This window comes from Glycine soja, chromosome 20 (assembly GCF_004193775.1).
Source record: "Glycine soja cultivar W05 chromosome 20, ASM419377v2, whole genome shotgun sequence".
Classification (NCBI taxonomy): domain Eukaryota; kingdom Viridiplantae; phylum Streptophyta; class Magnoliopsida; order Fabales; family Fabaceae; genus Glycine; species Glycine soja.
This window is the reverse complement of record NC_041021.1, coordinates 39230944-39245197: the sequence shown is the minus strand read 5'-3', so window position 1 is coordinate 39245197 and position 14254 is coordinate 39230944. Positions and strand designations below refer to the sequence as shown.

Here is a 14254-nt window from a genome sequence, read left to right as displayed (position 1 = left end):
CCTGCACGGGGTTCCATTCTTTGTTTTTGTATTGTGGAAATGATTCATTCAAAGATAAGAGACAGATACAGAGACAACTAGACAACTCCTTTTCACTCAAAGATGTCAGAACAGAAGCATCAAGCATGCACTTAGTCCCAATTGCAAGGTCAATTCAGTAGGTGGCCATACCCCATTATCTCACTGTTCACAATTTTTTTGGGTATAATCCTCTTCTTCCCTCTTTCAATGTTCTCTTTCTCTATGCACACCCCTCCAAAATGAACCTCTTCTTTTTCCTCAAACCCCTCTCGTCTCTCATGATTCTCTCCTACATCATCCTCTTCTTTCTCCTTGTAAGAAACACCTCTTGTGATGTGGACCCAAATTATGTCGCATGTCCACCTAAAACCTGCGCCAACAACAACCAAAGTATAAGCTATCCCTTTTACATCGAAGGAACACAAGAACCTTTTTGTGGGAACCCTGGTTTTGCCATCTCTTGTGGCCCAAATGGTTTTCCAATCCTCAATCTGTCTAATACCCATTACATCATTCATCAGATATTCTACGAAAATCAGACCCTTCGAGTGTCCAATGCTGCGTTTTCAGTTTCACGGTCAAACACCACCAATTCCAAAGGTTGTCTTCCTGTTCCTCTTACTCATAATCTCACTCTTCCTAGTACCCCCGAGTTCGATATTGCTCCGAATCAATCAAACATGAGATTGTTCTACGGCTGTGAGTCATTATTACCTTGGCCGGAAGAGCACAGAGTTGGGTGTTCTAACGAAACGAGTTCAGTTCTGGCATTCTATAAAGAGGATAAAAATATAAGCTTGGTGTCAAAGAATTGCAGGGGCGAGGTTGTGGATACGATAGTGGAAGATGGAATAATTGAAGGAGGGGTTGAAGAAGCGTTGAGAAAAGGGTTGTTGCTGACGTGGAAGGCCGGTAACTGCAGCGACTGCCACAGCAGTGGAGGGAGGTGCGGCTTCGATTCAATTATGTACACTTTCAGGTGCTTCTGCACTGACAGAGTTCATTCTGCCAAATGTGATCCTGATAATGGTCCAGGTTAGTTTCTCTCTCTCTTGCTTAATCTTTTCACTTTTCAAGTTTATGGTGAACAGAGAAAATGGAAGCCATTGATTGATAGAGAGGTCCCATGTGACTCACCGATATTTGAGTGACGCACATGTTTGCTTGGTTTATTGATCCTCTTCTAACATCATCGATACCTTGCACAAATAGCACAATAGTTTTAATTAGCGGAATAAATTATTCACTTCGTTTCTATAATTGTTCTCATTTTAAGTTATAGTTTCTAATAGAGTTAATTCCGCCCTTGGTTTTGTGGTTTGTCGATATCTTCTTAAATCATCAAAGAGCGAGTTCGAATACGACGACATCTAACCAAATTCTACACGACAAGGCTATAATTTTTAATTCCTACACATACATACAAATTAAATTTTGGTTGTTCCCATTGTTAATACCAGACAAAATGTTTTCACTGCTATGATAGTTTTCTTACAGTGATAGATAAACCATCACAAAGAACTCTGTTTAAACATTAAAATTTGCAACTTTATATAATGATTAAAACTTCCAATAAAGATAAGGGATCAAGTAATTTTTTTAGCATAATTACAATTATTCAAAGTGATTTAAGTGGTTTAATTTGCTAGTTATAGTTATTAAAATGTATGGAGACATGTAACGTTTACTCAAACTTCATAGTTGCAATGGCTGGGTGGTTAATTAGAAGCGTTGATAGGAAATTATATTATTATTTTTTTTTTGCTGAAGATTGGAAATTATATATAAAAACTGCTAGTATAATTAATAACTAATTAATTTAAAACTATTTATTTAGTTTATATGCTTGCAATTGGTGTGTTTTCTTCGTTTCTAGTTAGTTCTTTCTAGCTAACAAAATGCAAAGTTGAGACTATACAGTACTATATAACAGTTGCTCAACAAAAAACTCAACAGCACAGTTCTGTTAACCCTAAACACAAGTATGCTTTTTTTTTTTTACTGCAACACAAGTATGGTAATGCATGTTTTTTTTTACTGCAACACAAGTATGCTTATGCATTATTTATATGCGTTTACTTTGTAATTGAAAATGGCAACAAAGGGCGGAGATTGGTCTAATCAATCTCGAATGGTGTGGTCAATGAGTGAAAAAAAGAAAGAAAGAGGTGAGGTAGAATAACTACCAAAAGTAATTAGTCAAAGTGTCAAACCATAATTCTATTTTACCCTGTTAATGCTACGACTTATGGGATAAGAGATAATGGGGGCAGAAATCTTTTTCTATTTCAGTTTTTTTAATATTAATTAGTACAATAATGTTGTGAATAGAAAGCAGTACTGCTATAAATTTAAATTAATGTTAGTACAGTTTTGAAATAAGAAAGTCGCACCTATATCATTTAGTTGACTTTAAACGAATTTTGAATATTCCAAACAACTGCTTGTGCTTTTTTCTTTTTTTCAATTTCATGATTGATACATTATCAATAATTTAGGTCGGTGTTCCTACTTTCCAATCCAGGATGGATGCCTCTTATGTCTACTTTTCAAGGCATATATTTTTATTATGGGTTATATTTATGAGAACTCTGAAGATATTAGCTAAAAATTTAATGAAAAAAATATATTGGCTAAAATATATTAAATATACTTTATTAAATGTTTTTAATTATTTAAAAAATAAATATAGATATTTTTATGTTTAGATATAATATTTTGTAATGGGATTTTGTGAATTTTATTTTCTCAATCATTGTTATTCTTAACACTTGCTTTTTATTACTGATATTGAAATTAATGAGAAATTAGAAAGATAATTAAGTTGAAGAGAGAAATTGATAGAATTGGTGAATTTTAAATAAGGATAATTTTAACATTTAAAAATAAAAAATAAAAAACAGTATTAACAAAATTTCTTATAATATATGTGAATTAATAAAAAAATGGAGGAAGTATTTTTCAATACCTCAATATGAATTCTCTTGAAAGAACACACCTAGGAAAGATAGAGATATATTATTGCTTCTCTCTTTCTCTCCGAGAGAGAGACAGAGAGACTAGAATATACTTTTTATACTAATTTTGTTAAATAATTTTTTTAAAAAATAGAAGAGGATGGAAAGGAGGAACCGAGGAAGTGGGGAAAAGATGGGGTATAATTAATATAAAAAACTGAAAGAAGAAATAAAAATAACTTAAAGATGTTTTAATATTTTATTTTAAAAACTAAAAAATAATATTTTTTAAAACTATTTTCAAAAACTACCTTAATCAAATACTTTTTCTATTGTAACTCGTTTTCCCTTTCTGAGGAAACTATATTACTGCAATAGATATTAAGATGATTCAACATTGTATTTGATTTTGCATGAAAAAATATAATTATATTTGATACCGACGTTTAATGGGAAAAGAGCATGCAACATAGTTTATTTCGTTTGACAACATTGTAGAAACATCAGTGTATGCGTCAGATTATATATATATATATAGAAGTGCATATTCTGTAGAGAACAATGATCTAATTTAGACCAACTTAAACTATAATTGTTAACACTATCTGAAGAAGATATTTTTAACTTTTTCTCTTAGCTTTCTATGGATTACCCAATCTAAACAGAATTGACCGATTCAAAATTCTGAGCTGCTTTCATCCGTTGGGTGGGTTGAAATGGATTGGGAGCCGGAAATTTCCCCTGCTTATCAAAATTTTGATTTTTTTTTCATGTCTAATATTTTAAGCAAAATTCACAATAACGTGCCGAAGTTACCGGCTTGGGCCACTATTAGGATGGACTTTGTTTTTGGGTTACTATTGGCCCCTATCTCCTTTACTATGCAAAACGGAAATACACTTCTGTTGCACTAATGGGGGTACAAAAAATATTATGCAATTGCACAATATTTTTAAGTGTATTTCCCTGGTGTAACTCAGTTTGTGGGAAAAATATACAACAGAATCATAATTCCATTGTGTAAGTGGAGTTCAACAAAGAATGTACAACAAAACATAATTTTGTTACACAATGTACAACAAAATTATATTTTCGTTTTACATGTTTTTCATTGTGTTGTAATTTGTGTAACATAATATAATCGTGATTCCGTTGTGTTATAGACATTGTAAGTGGGAAAGAGTGGGTGCTAATATTGGAGGAAAGGAGACAAAAGATATTTTAGTGTTTGCACATTGATGGTAGGGACCAAAGCAATTTTGGAGGGACCAATATCAATTTCCTTGTTTTTGCCTTATCCGGATTATGACAAGTTTAGCCATATTTTTGAGCAAAATCTTGCTTAATGCATTGGCCCATTAAAAAATTTAAATGGCCAAGTATGAATCGCAAGTTACCTTACTAAGTTTAAAACAACTATCCAACCACTCATGTAAAAAAAAAAAGAAACTATCCAACTACAAGTAGGGGTATTTAAAAAGTTAGTTCGAATTGAATTGTAACCAAACCTAAATTGAATTATTTTTTTTTGAACTAGTTCAAGAAAAAATGAGTGTACTATTTTATAAAATCAATTTGGTTAATCTAATTATTTCTACAATTGAATTGATTTTTATTTAAATATTTTTTTTATTTAAAAAAATAGTTCAAAAACTAGTTAAAAAATCAGTTTGAAACTGGTTCGGTACTTAGAACTAATTTAAAACTGATTAAAAATTAGTTCAGCTCAAAACCAAATTTTTAAAACCAGTCCGATTTTAAATCAATTTATAAACCACTTTAACTATTTGGATATAAAATCTAATTGGTTAAAACAATTCAAAACCAATTCAATTCAATTTTTTTTTACCAAACTAGTTTTTGCACAATACTAAGTACAAGAATGCAACAATTCAAGTAACATTTTAACATCTAGACCAATGAAAAAAAAGTACAAAAAATATATATGTTGAATCAAGTCTATTGACTTATATAGAAGATTAGATATATTAGTTTGGTCCAAAATTGGTCTACTAGTTTATTAAAAGACTTTACTAAAATCAAAATTTAATTAGACTTTTAAATTATGTTAGAGTTTTTTCTTTTTTTTTTAAATTAGATTAGATCTTAAAAAAAAGTCAACATCAATTAAATAGATTACACTTAATCTTTATACTTATAAAATAAATTAAGCCTAACTTGATCTATTTTTTGCACATGACTATATAGTAAAACTTTGAAGGTGGTTCTTCAAAAAATTCTTAACCACTGCTGGGATAATTGTTAAACATAGCATCCAGGGGTATTTAGTTATAATTTTTTTAAAATAGAAAATAGTTCTAAAAAAATATGAAGCTAACAACTCTACGTTCTTATGTCCTAATCATTACTTTTATTCACAATTTTGCGTTTTATGTTATTTATTTTTTAAATTGTGTTTTTATTTTATATATATTTTTTATTATTTAAGTTAGCTGATCAATCAACTTGTGGGATAATAAAACGGGATGAACAAGTCATTCCAAATTATTATTATTATTATTAGGAGTGACTCTCTCTCTATATTATAAATATAATAAAATAAAAGAAGAAAAAAGGTTTAATAGTTAAAAAAATAAAATATTAAGAGGAAGAAAAGAAAATAATTAACTAAAAAGTAACAGGACAGTTATTAAAAAAGGAATATCGAAACTGAAAGTTTAAAAACTAGTGAAGTAGAAAATTGTCTTAGAAATGTGGACATCAAAATGGAGTATTTCTTTTATTATTAGTATAAATTATTATTATTAATACTAGTTGAAAAACAGACACTCTTTGCTTTGTGCCTTAATTGTCTTTTTTTAGTTGGATGTAGTTATAACAACTGCTGTTGAAAAGCTCTTAAGCAATAATTATTTGTGTTGTGAGTTGTTTTTAAAACTAATTGAAGAATAAATTAAGAATAATAAATATGTACATGAAATAGTTTATTAATAGTTATGGATTAAATCAAAGTGACTCGTTTTACTCCACTTTGATGGGCTAGTGGCGACACAGATCTAACACACTTTTTATTTTTATTTTTATCAACTCTACTTCTTCATGTAAGTATTCTGTGATATAGTCACAATATTATTTTAATTTTCAGAAAGGAACCCTGCTTCGAAATTAGGTCCGAAGTTGAAACATTTAATGACGTAGTTATAAAATGTTGAAAGTGACGTGTTTCTTAGGGTAGTTTATATGCTACCAATATGGATGGGGGAGATGATACTTAACCTGAAGCTAGTATTGTTGAGATCTGAATCCGTTAGATGAATAAAATGCTTTTTGAGATGTGTTATTTCTCTAGAGATTAAGTATTTAGTGTAAAAAATGTCAAAAGCAGTTCATAACACTTTTGGTACTCACTTATTAGTTGTTGATCGCAGTAGAAATGGATTCCAACTTTAATCGAACTTTTATCAATAATGTTGAGTTCAAATCTTATGTAGTCACTTTAGACAGAGTTTTATAGATCATATACGTAAAATTACAACATGGAGTAATTTCCATTTCTTAGTTGTAAGGTTGAACGTGAATAGCTTCCTTTGCCTTTAATTATGAATTTCCAAGTTTTCCCATGGAAGACTCAACATGGACCCTGTTCCTCTAGTTGTACTTCTCCCCTTTCCCCGATACTTATTTTCTAGTCTCGTTTCTAGTCTTGTTTTTTGAATAACACGCCTACATTGAAAGGTTGCTTAATCCAACTTTACTTCCTTACACTGATTCTCTTTTGGTCTTTTCCCCCTCTTAGTTCTGGTCCTAAATCAATCTATAAGAGAAGGATAAGAGTTGCTAGCTAAGTGTAGTTATGGTTGACTAGACTAGAGACATAACAACAATTTTTAATGTACTCAACAAAAGAAAAGTATGTTTGTTAAGAAACTATTAATTTGATGATAACATTTCAATCAACTCTAGCTTTTGCAGTGTAATACTGTTTTTCATTAAGTATTTTAGCATAGGATTCGATATGTTTGGTTTCGAAAAAAATAAACGAAAGAAACTGAAAGAAAAAAAAAGGAAAATAAGATGATAATATAGGTTATTGATAGAAAAAAATGAAAGAAAATAATGTTAAATCTTTTTCTTTTCTTTTATTTGATTTTCTGAAAAGTCAAATGGGAGAAAAAAAGGCACATATACAAAATGATATAAACATTTCTAAAAGAGAGAAATGTGAGCAAAGATAATTTTGTATTAAAAGTTGTTAACACATAATTCAACCATTAAATCTTTTAATCTTTGGGGTTGATCTTTGAATAAAACTATAATTAAAAGTACCGCTTTATTAAAAAAAATGGGCCAATTTAGTAGAAAATATTAGTTTTATGTCAAATAAAAGTTTCAAATACTTTCTAATTTTTTAAAAGGTAATTTTGTCTTTTTTATAAAAAAAGATTCTCTCTCTCATTCTGGTGTGCCCACGTCAAAGTCCTTTTCTTCCCTTTTATGAGACAAGTCAAACAGTGGAAGATGAGAACACAATACCTTTTCTATCCCTCCTCCATTCTCCCTTCTCTATTTCTGCATATCAAACACAGCATAAAAGTTAAAAATGAAACATAAGAAACAAATTGGAGATTACATTATAAGAAGATAAAGATTTCAAGTCTTCAAAATATTATGATAATTTTTTACACACTCCTTGTAGCTTGTAGGTTGTGAAATGAGTGGAATAAATGGAGATAAAAAAAGAAAAGAAAAAAGTAAAAAAGTTAGAGATGTACTAAATTTCGTGATAGAAAAAAAAAGAGAGGGCAATGAAAAAAAATAAAAGAGAAACTCAACTTAAATTTTTAAACATTATATTGTAACTTGAAAATCATATTGGGTAACAAAGATTAAAGATTTCAGTAAGTCACTTGAAAAGAATAAAATTTTTCTCTTTCTTTTTCCTTTTTTGCTTTTTTTATGGGCGTAAAGGCGAGTATAAGAAAAGTAACTTGATAATTAATACAAGGTTTACTTTATAGTTACTCTATTAATAGTTAAATTTTTTCTTAATAAATTTTGTTTAAATTTATTCTCTTAAATTGCTCTTAATTTATTTTTCAAATTGTTTAATTATTATATTTATGTTTATATTTTTTTTAATTATTACAATGAAGTTATTTCTTTAGCTTATTTTATCTATTTTTCTATCTCATTCTTATGTTTTTTTTATCTTAAATATTTTGTATAAATAAAAATATTAATTTTGCTGTTGCCTAAAGGATAATTTTTAAAGAATTAATAAATAAATAAATAATTTCTATTAAAAATACATTGATAATGTGTTGATAATGTTAAATGTGACACTCTTTTTTTTTTTTTAACTTTATAATTTTTTATCCATTGCTTTATGTAACAAAACCCGTAATTGATTGCAATCATTAAAGATCGAGAGATTAAATTTTATTAAAAAGTTGCTAAAGAACTAAAATTGGGTAAGTATTCGGCTAAAAATGTAATTAATGGTTGGAATAGTGATCACTTGTCATTGACTTCCACCCTTGTTATGTGGTGAAATTCCTATATAATTTCATATCATCACATTTTCATTGTATTTCTTTTTCAAAAATGTATTATTTACAAATCAGAAAAAATGTAGAGATTAATCTAGACTATATAGTCCTCGGTCATATAATATTTTGTTATATCACACTCGAGAAGTCATTTTTAAGAAGTTTAGTTTCACAAGTTCACAGAGAGAGAGAGTACTAGAAAACTGAGAAAGGAGGAGGAGGAGGAGGAGGGTGAGTTCCCAGAAATTTGAAGCCACTGATTATGACACTGAACGCGTTTTCTATCTTGCCTCGTTGACTAGTCGCGTTGAAGTGAAGTGTGAACCCAACCACCTAAAACGACCTCGTCATTCTTTAGTCTTGTCCAGTGTTTTTTTTTTTAATTATATTATCAGTATAAAATATCTATCACTTTATGATAATTAATGTTCGTAAAATTTGACCTCACATAATGATTTCTTTCTTTCTAATCACTTTTTTAAACCATAATATTTGAATTTGAGATCTTAAAGAACTTAAGGAGATCGAGAATAATACTAAACTTATGTATGCTGGTGTCGTCTTATTATTTCCCACACTCTTTCAACGTCATTCAGTACTCTTTTTTCTACCTCTTTTAAGTATTTCAACCTCAGAGGCCCACTCCATTTCCAAAACTCTTGTGGAGTCTGGACCCTTCCCTTGTGATATTTATTTTTAATGTTCATTACCGTGCATTCAAGTGTTTCTCAATCTGGTCTGCGTCTGATACACGGTTACCAAGACAAGATAAGGATGGTGGATGGAAGTTTTGAAGCAGAGTCAGTTTAGAGATTATAAGGAGTGATCAAACTAGTCAAGTCTTTGTGCTTGTTTCAAAAGGCGTAAGAAATAATTGGTCTCACTTTCTCTAAAGGCCGGAGATGTATGTATTTCTTGGTTTCACACTCCCTCTTTCATCTTCCATGGAACCTTTTTCAAGGGGGTATTCCGTAGTCATTTTTTAGTTCAACTGGCGTATCAAGAACTTCAAGTTGGGGTTATATTGGGAGGACTATAAAAACAATACAAACTTGAGCTTACTTTGGAGTTTAGAGAATCAAATCCTAGTTGAATTCTATTCTCCTTTTTGCTCATAGACGTACTGGGTGATTCAGGAAGGATGGGTTCAGTTTATGAATTAGTATTATTGCTTTTATTTTGTGGCCTTATGCCACTTGTCTTGGCGGCTGGGAACCAAGCAGAGTGTCCACCTTCGTTTCCATGTGGATATCTTGACAATATCAGTTTCCCATTCACTCTAACTGAACGCCCGGACTGTGGCTTATTGCCCATTAGCAATTGTGATGATCCACTTAAGCCCAAAATGATCCAATTACACAAAAAGGGAGTATCGTTTCAGCTTGTACGTGTTGCTCAGCTTTTCAGTAGTCCTACTACTCCTCTCACAACTTTTCAATTTAGAGACACAAATCTCTATGACCTTCTGCAGAACGAAAGTTGTGAAGCTTTCAGAAACAATTATACTCTTCCTTTTCCTCACAGCTTTCACTTTGCTTCTTTTCATCTCCAATACAACACAACTCTGTTCAGGTGCAACCGCAGCCTCCATGTCAGCCCTCCCACAAGCATGCATAATTATACAAAGTGCGCTGATTACGATCTCTACTACAATAACACCTCCTACAATAACATCTCCAGAGCTGCAGATGCGTCTTTGAGAGCATGTACAAAGGTCCTGCTTCCAATTAAAGACACGCCTGACGCTAACAACCCATTCACATTCGTAACTGCAGATATCTTGACTAAAGTAGAATTAACCCATGAATGTGCAGCTTGCCACTATCGCAGAGGAGGGCAGTGTCAACTTGACAGCAGAGAGAAATTTTGTTGTACCAACGGTATACTACAACAAAATCCCTGTAAACACCCATGAATGCAATGCACTAACACTTGTTTCTTCAATCAGTTTTTCACATTTTCGGTTCTTAAATGTTTCCTTCACAATTTGTGAAACATTGTCTACTTTTCTGTAAATGCCCCAGCCCAGTTCCTTCTCCTACATCATAAACAGAATCAAAATAGCTCAAGTGACATTGATGTGCCTAATCTGTGTTCTCTCCTTGTCTTAAAATTTCAAATCTACAGTTTACTACACTGGCAAGGTCTGAGTTATTTTGATTGATTGTCTAATGTCTAATATTATTGGTGCAACACTCACAATTAGCATGCCATATTTTTCTCTGCATAACTTCATCTTCACACTTCAAATCTGTTTTGTTTGCTAAATTGTTTCTTCTAATTGTTGCAGTTATAAAAAAAGGGTCGAGTTTGAAACTGGTTATAGGTAATGTACTGTTTACATAACTTGATATTCCTTTTGAACATATGACTTCAAAATCACTGATCCTCAGTGTGTTGAATTCAGAGGGTTTGCTGATTTCTTTTATTTTAATTCCCTAATTCCCCCCCTCAAAAAACATGAGAACTTCTTTAAAAATTTTGTATAACTCTACTATGTCTCTATCAATGCTCATTGCTATCTATCAGGAGAGTAGCAGCAGTCATGCACTCTGTTATTTCTCATAGTATCTTAAATTGATATTTTCTCTTGGCCCGTTTCCACTGATTTAGGTATTGGAATCCCAAGCATGTTGGCAATTGGGTTGCTGTTTCTCTTTCTACTCTACAAACGAAAATATGCTACCTCAGGCGGACAATTGGAGTCAAGAGATTCTTATTCTGATTCCTCCTCAAATCCTCATCGAGAAAGTAGTAGCGAGTACTTTGGAGTTCCACTCTTCTTGTATGAGCAGCTTAAAGAAGCAACAAATAATTTCGACCATACTAAAGAACTTGGTGATGGAGGCTTCGGTACTGTCTACCATGGTAGGATACTTAAACACTACTCTATTAGTTGACAGTTTGACACACAACATTACTCTCCCTTGTTCAAGAAATTATTGTATGGTTTGGAACTACTACATGCTCATTGGTCCTAGTCAATCTTCACGTATCCATGGTCTGGAACTACTATGTGTCTATGGTCCTGGTCAATCCCTATAACACACATAGCAGAGTTTTATTACTTCTTTCTCATAAAATTGAAAAAAATCAGTTAAATATCATAGAGATTGGGCAGAACTACGGACATGTAGAGTTTAAGCGGAATGATGAATGTGATGGTCCTGTACTATATACAATAATTTCTTGTCTTATTCTTGCTGTATCACTTAAACCTATAAATTAAAACACAGGGAAACTCCCAGATGGACGTGAAGTTGCCGTGAAGCGCTTATACGAGCACAACTGGAAGCGAGTAGAACAGTTCATGAACGAAGTCAAGATCCTCACACGTTTGCGTCACAAATATCTTGTGTCACTCTATGGCTGCACTTCACGGCACAGCCGTGAACTCCTGCTCGTGTATGAATACATTTCAAATGGCACTGTAGCATGTCATCTCCATGGAGAATTAGCGAAGCCTGGCTCGCTACCGTGGTCTATACGAATGAAAATTGCCATAGAGACTGCTAATGCATTGGCTTATCTCCATGCCTCTGACATCATTCACCGTGACGTGAAAACAAACAACATTCTCCTTGACAACAACTTTTGTGTTAAGGTAGCCGATTTTGGGCTTTCAAGAGACTTTCCCAACAATGTCACACATGTCTCCACAGCTCCACAAGGGTCCCCGGGTTACCTTGACCCTGAATATTACAATTGTTATCAGCTTACTAGTAAGAGTGATGTGTATAGTTTTGGAGTTGTGCTTATTGAGCTAATATCATCCAAGCCTGCAGTTGATATGAACAGGAGCAGGGATGAGATTAACTTGTCAAATCTAGCCGTGAGGAAGATTCAAGAAAGTGCAATTAGTGAGCTGGTTGATCCTTCTCTTGGTTTTGATTCAGATAATGGGATTAAGGGGATGATAGTTTCAGTGGCAGGGTTGGCTTTTCAGTGTTTGCAAAGGGAAAAGGACTTGAGACCTTCTATGGATGAAGTGTTGGATGAACTGAGGAGAATTGAGAGTGGGAAGGATGAGGGAGAGGTTCAAGATGAGGGTGATGTTAATGGTGCTGTAGTTTCACATAGTTCTGCACATTCACCACCACCAGCCTCACCTGAGTGGGAAGAAGTTAGATTGTTGAGGAGTATAAAGCCTACTTCCCCAAACACTGTCACTGATAAATGGGAAAGTAAATGTACTACCCCTAATATCAGTGGTTAATCATTTGGTCTATTATTAATTGTTGACAATCCGTTTTTAGTTTTTACCATATCAACTTTCACCTCATTATTAGTTGAGTCCCAGTATCATGATCGCCTCATTCGCTTGTTTATTTGTGAAGGGGATGATTAAATTATACGGCACATTGTAGTCAAGCAAAGAGGATACATGACATGTGAATATTAGAACTCTTAATAAATATTTAAATTTTGTTTGTTCTTTGATAAAAAAATTTCTTTATAATATAATTTATTTTTGGTCCTTAACACTTATTTTTAGTCCATGATAAATTAATAAATTTTATGTTTGTTTATGATAAATTTTGTTCATTTGATGTTAGTCATTTTCAAAAGAATTAATAACAATTGATTTTTTTTATATCAAGGAACAAATACAAATTTTTTAATTTATTAGGAACTAAAGAAATGTTAAGGATAAAAAACAAAATTATTTTATCAAAAAGCAATACCAAATTTTTTTTTTATTAAAAAACAAATATAAAATTTGAATATTTATCACGAATAACAAACACATTTTAACCTATTAGACAAAGACTAACAATTCTAACGAAGTTATTGACATAAATAAAGGGTTTTCCTTTTCTACTTCGATAGAGATTGAGTTGATTGTAAGCAAGCTGGTTCATGTGTCATTCTAATTTTTGTGGTGATTAAAAATCATCACATTTTTTTAATTTACATTTTATAATCATAACTGAAGTCTGTGGCAATTTTTAAGCGGCAAAAATGGAATCATTGTTAACTCTAATAATTTTATAATCACATTTTGTTGACAGGCAAAAATTGTTCAATTGTAACATATCTTAAATGAGAGACCATATATAGAATGAGGGACTAAAAAAACTGAACTTTTCTATATTTATAAGAATAAAAAACATGTTTAACCTTGTTTAAATTGGTTTGTTTTATGGAATTTTCTTGTTCAGGTTGACCTTATGAACTCGAAGAGATCTAGTAAGATTTAATTTAAAATATTTTTGCATTCAACATCCAGTAAGATTTCAACATTTTATCATATCATCATAAGCACACTGTCTATATTTATACACAACGTTTGTCCAAATCAATATGGCTCTTAATTTTTTCCCTCTTAATTTTTAAGTTTTCTCAAGAATCCCACAACTTTGAACTCTAAATTGGCAAATGTGGGAATTTGGAAGAGTTAACTCCCGTCCTGTCTTTTTGAGCCAATATGAAGTATCATCCGTAGGAGAATTTAATGGAAAACACGGTGGGTCGTGCTTCATGTTAGAATTGAGACTTTACTCATTGTTATAGATATAAAATATGTTGCTATCTTCTCCCATGTTCTTATGTTTTGTTTTTTTAGTTTGACACTTCATTGCTGGGATAACTATTTGCATCTGCCTCTATTTTTCTCCAAGTCACCCATGCTCATTTCCCAAGTCAAGTTGCGAATCAAACACGTTCTTTTAGATGAATTGATACACGACGGTGTATCGATCTTTAATCTGTGAAAGATTAATAACAGTTGGCATAGCTTCATTTATAGAGCATTAATAGAGAGTT

General features: G+C 31.7%; 2 protein-coding genes across 2 annotated transcripts; both read left to right on the top strand.

The window, feature by feature from the left end:
• The first annotated feature begins 361 nt into the window (after positions 1–361).
• LOC114402444 (LEAF RUST 10 DISEASE-RESISTANCE LOCUS RECEPTOR-LIKE PROTEIN KINASE-like 1.2) lies at positions 362–12804 on the top strand. Its single transcript, XM_028365013.1, is given in 6 exon segments — positions 362–519; positions 521–547; positions 549–1056; positions 10779–10814; positions 11102–11356; positions 11725–12804. Coding segments are annotated over 6 exon segments (1833 nt in total). The 5' UTR covers positions 362–492; the 3' UTR covers positions 12705–12804.
• Positions 8419–10477, top strand: LOC114402446. The gene has a single exon (XM_028365014.1). It carries the CDS (start codon positions 9630–9632, stop codon positions 10401–10403), a length of 774 nt encoding a protein of 257 aa, XP_028220815.1. The 5' UTR covers positions 8419–9629; the 3' UTR covers positions 10404–10477.
• Positions 12805–14254: the final 1450 nt, after the last annotated feature.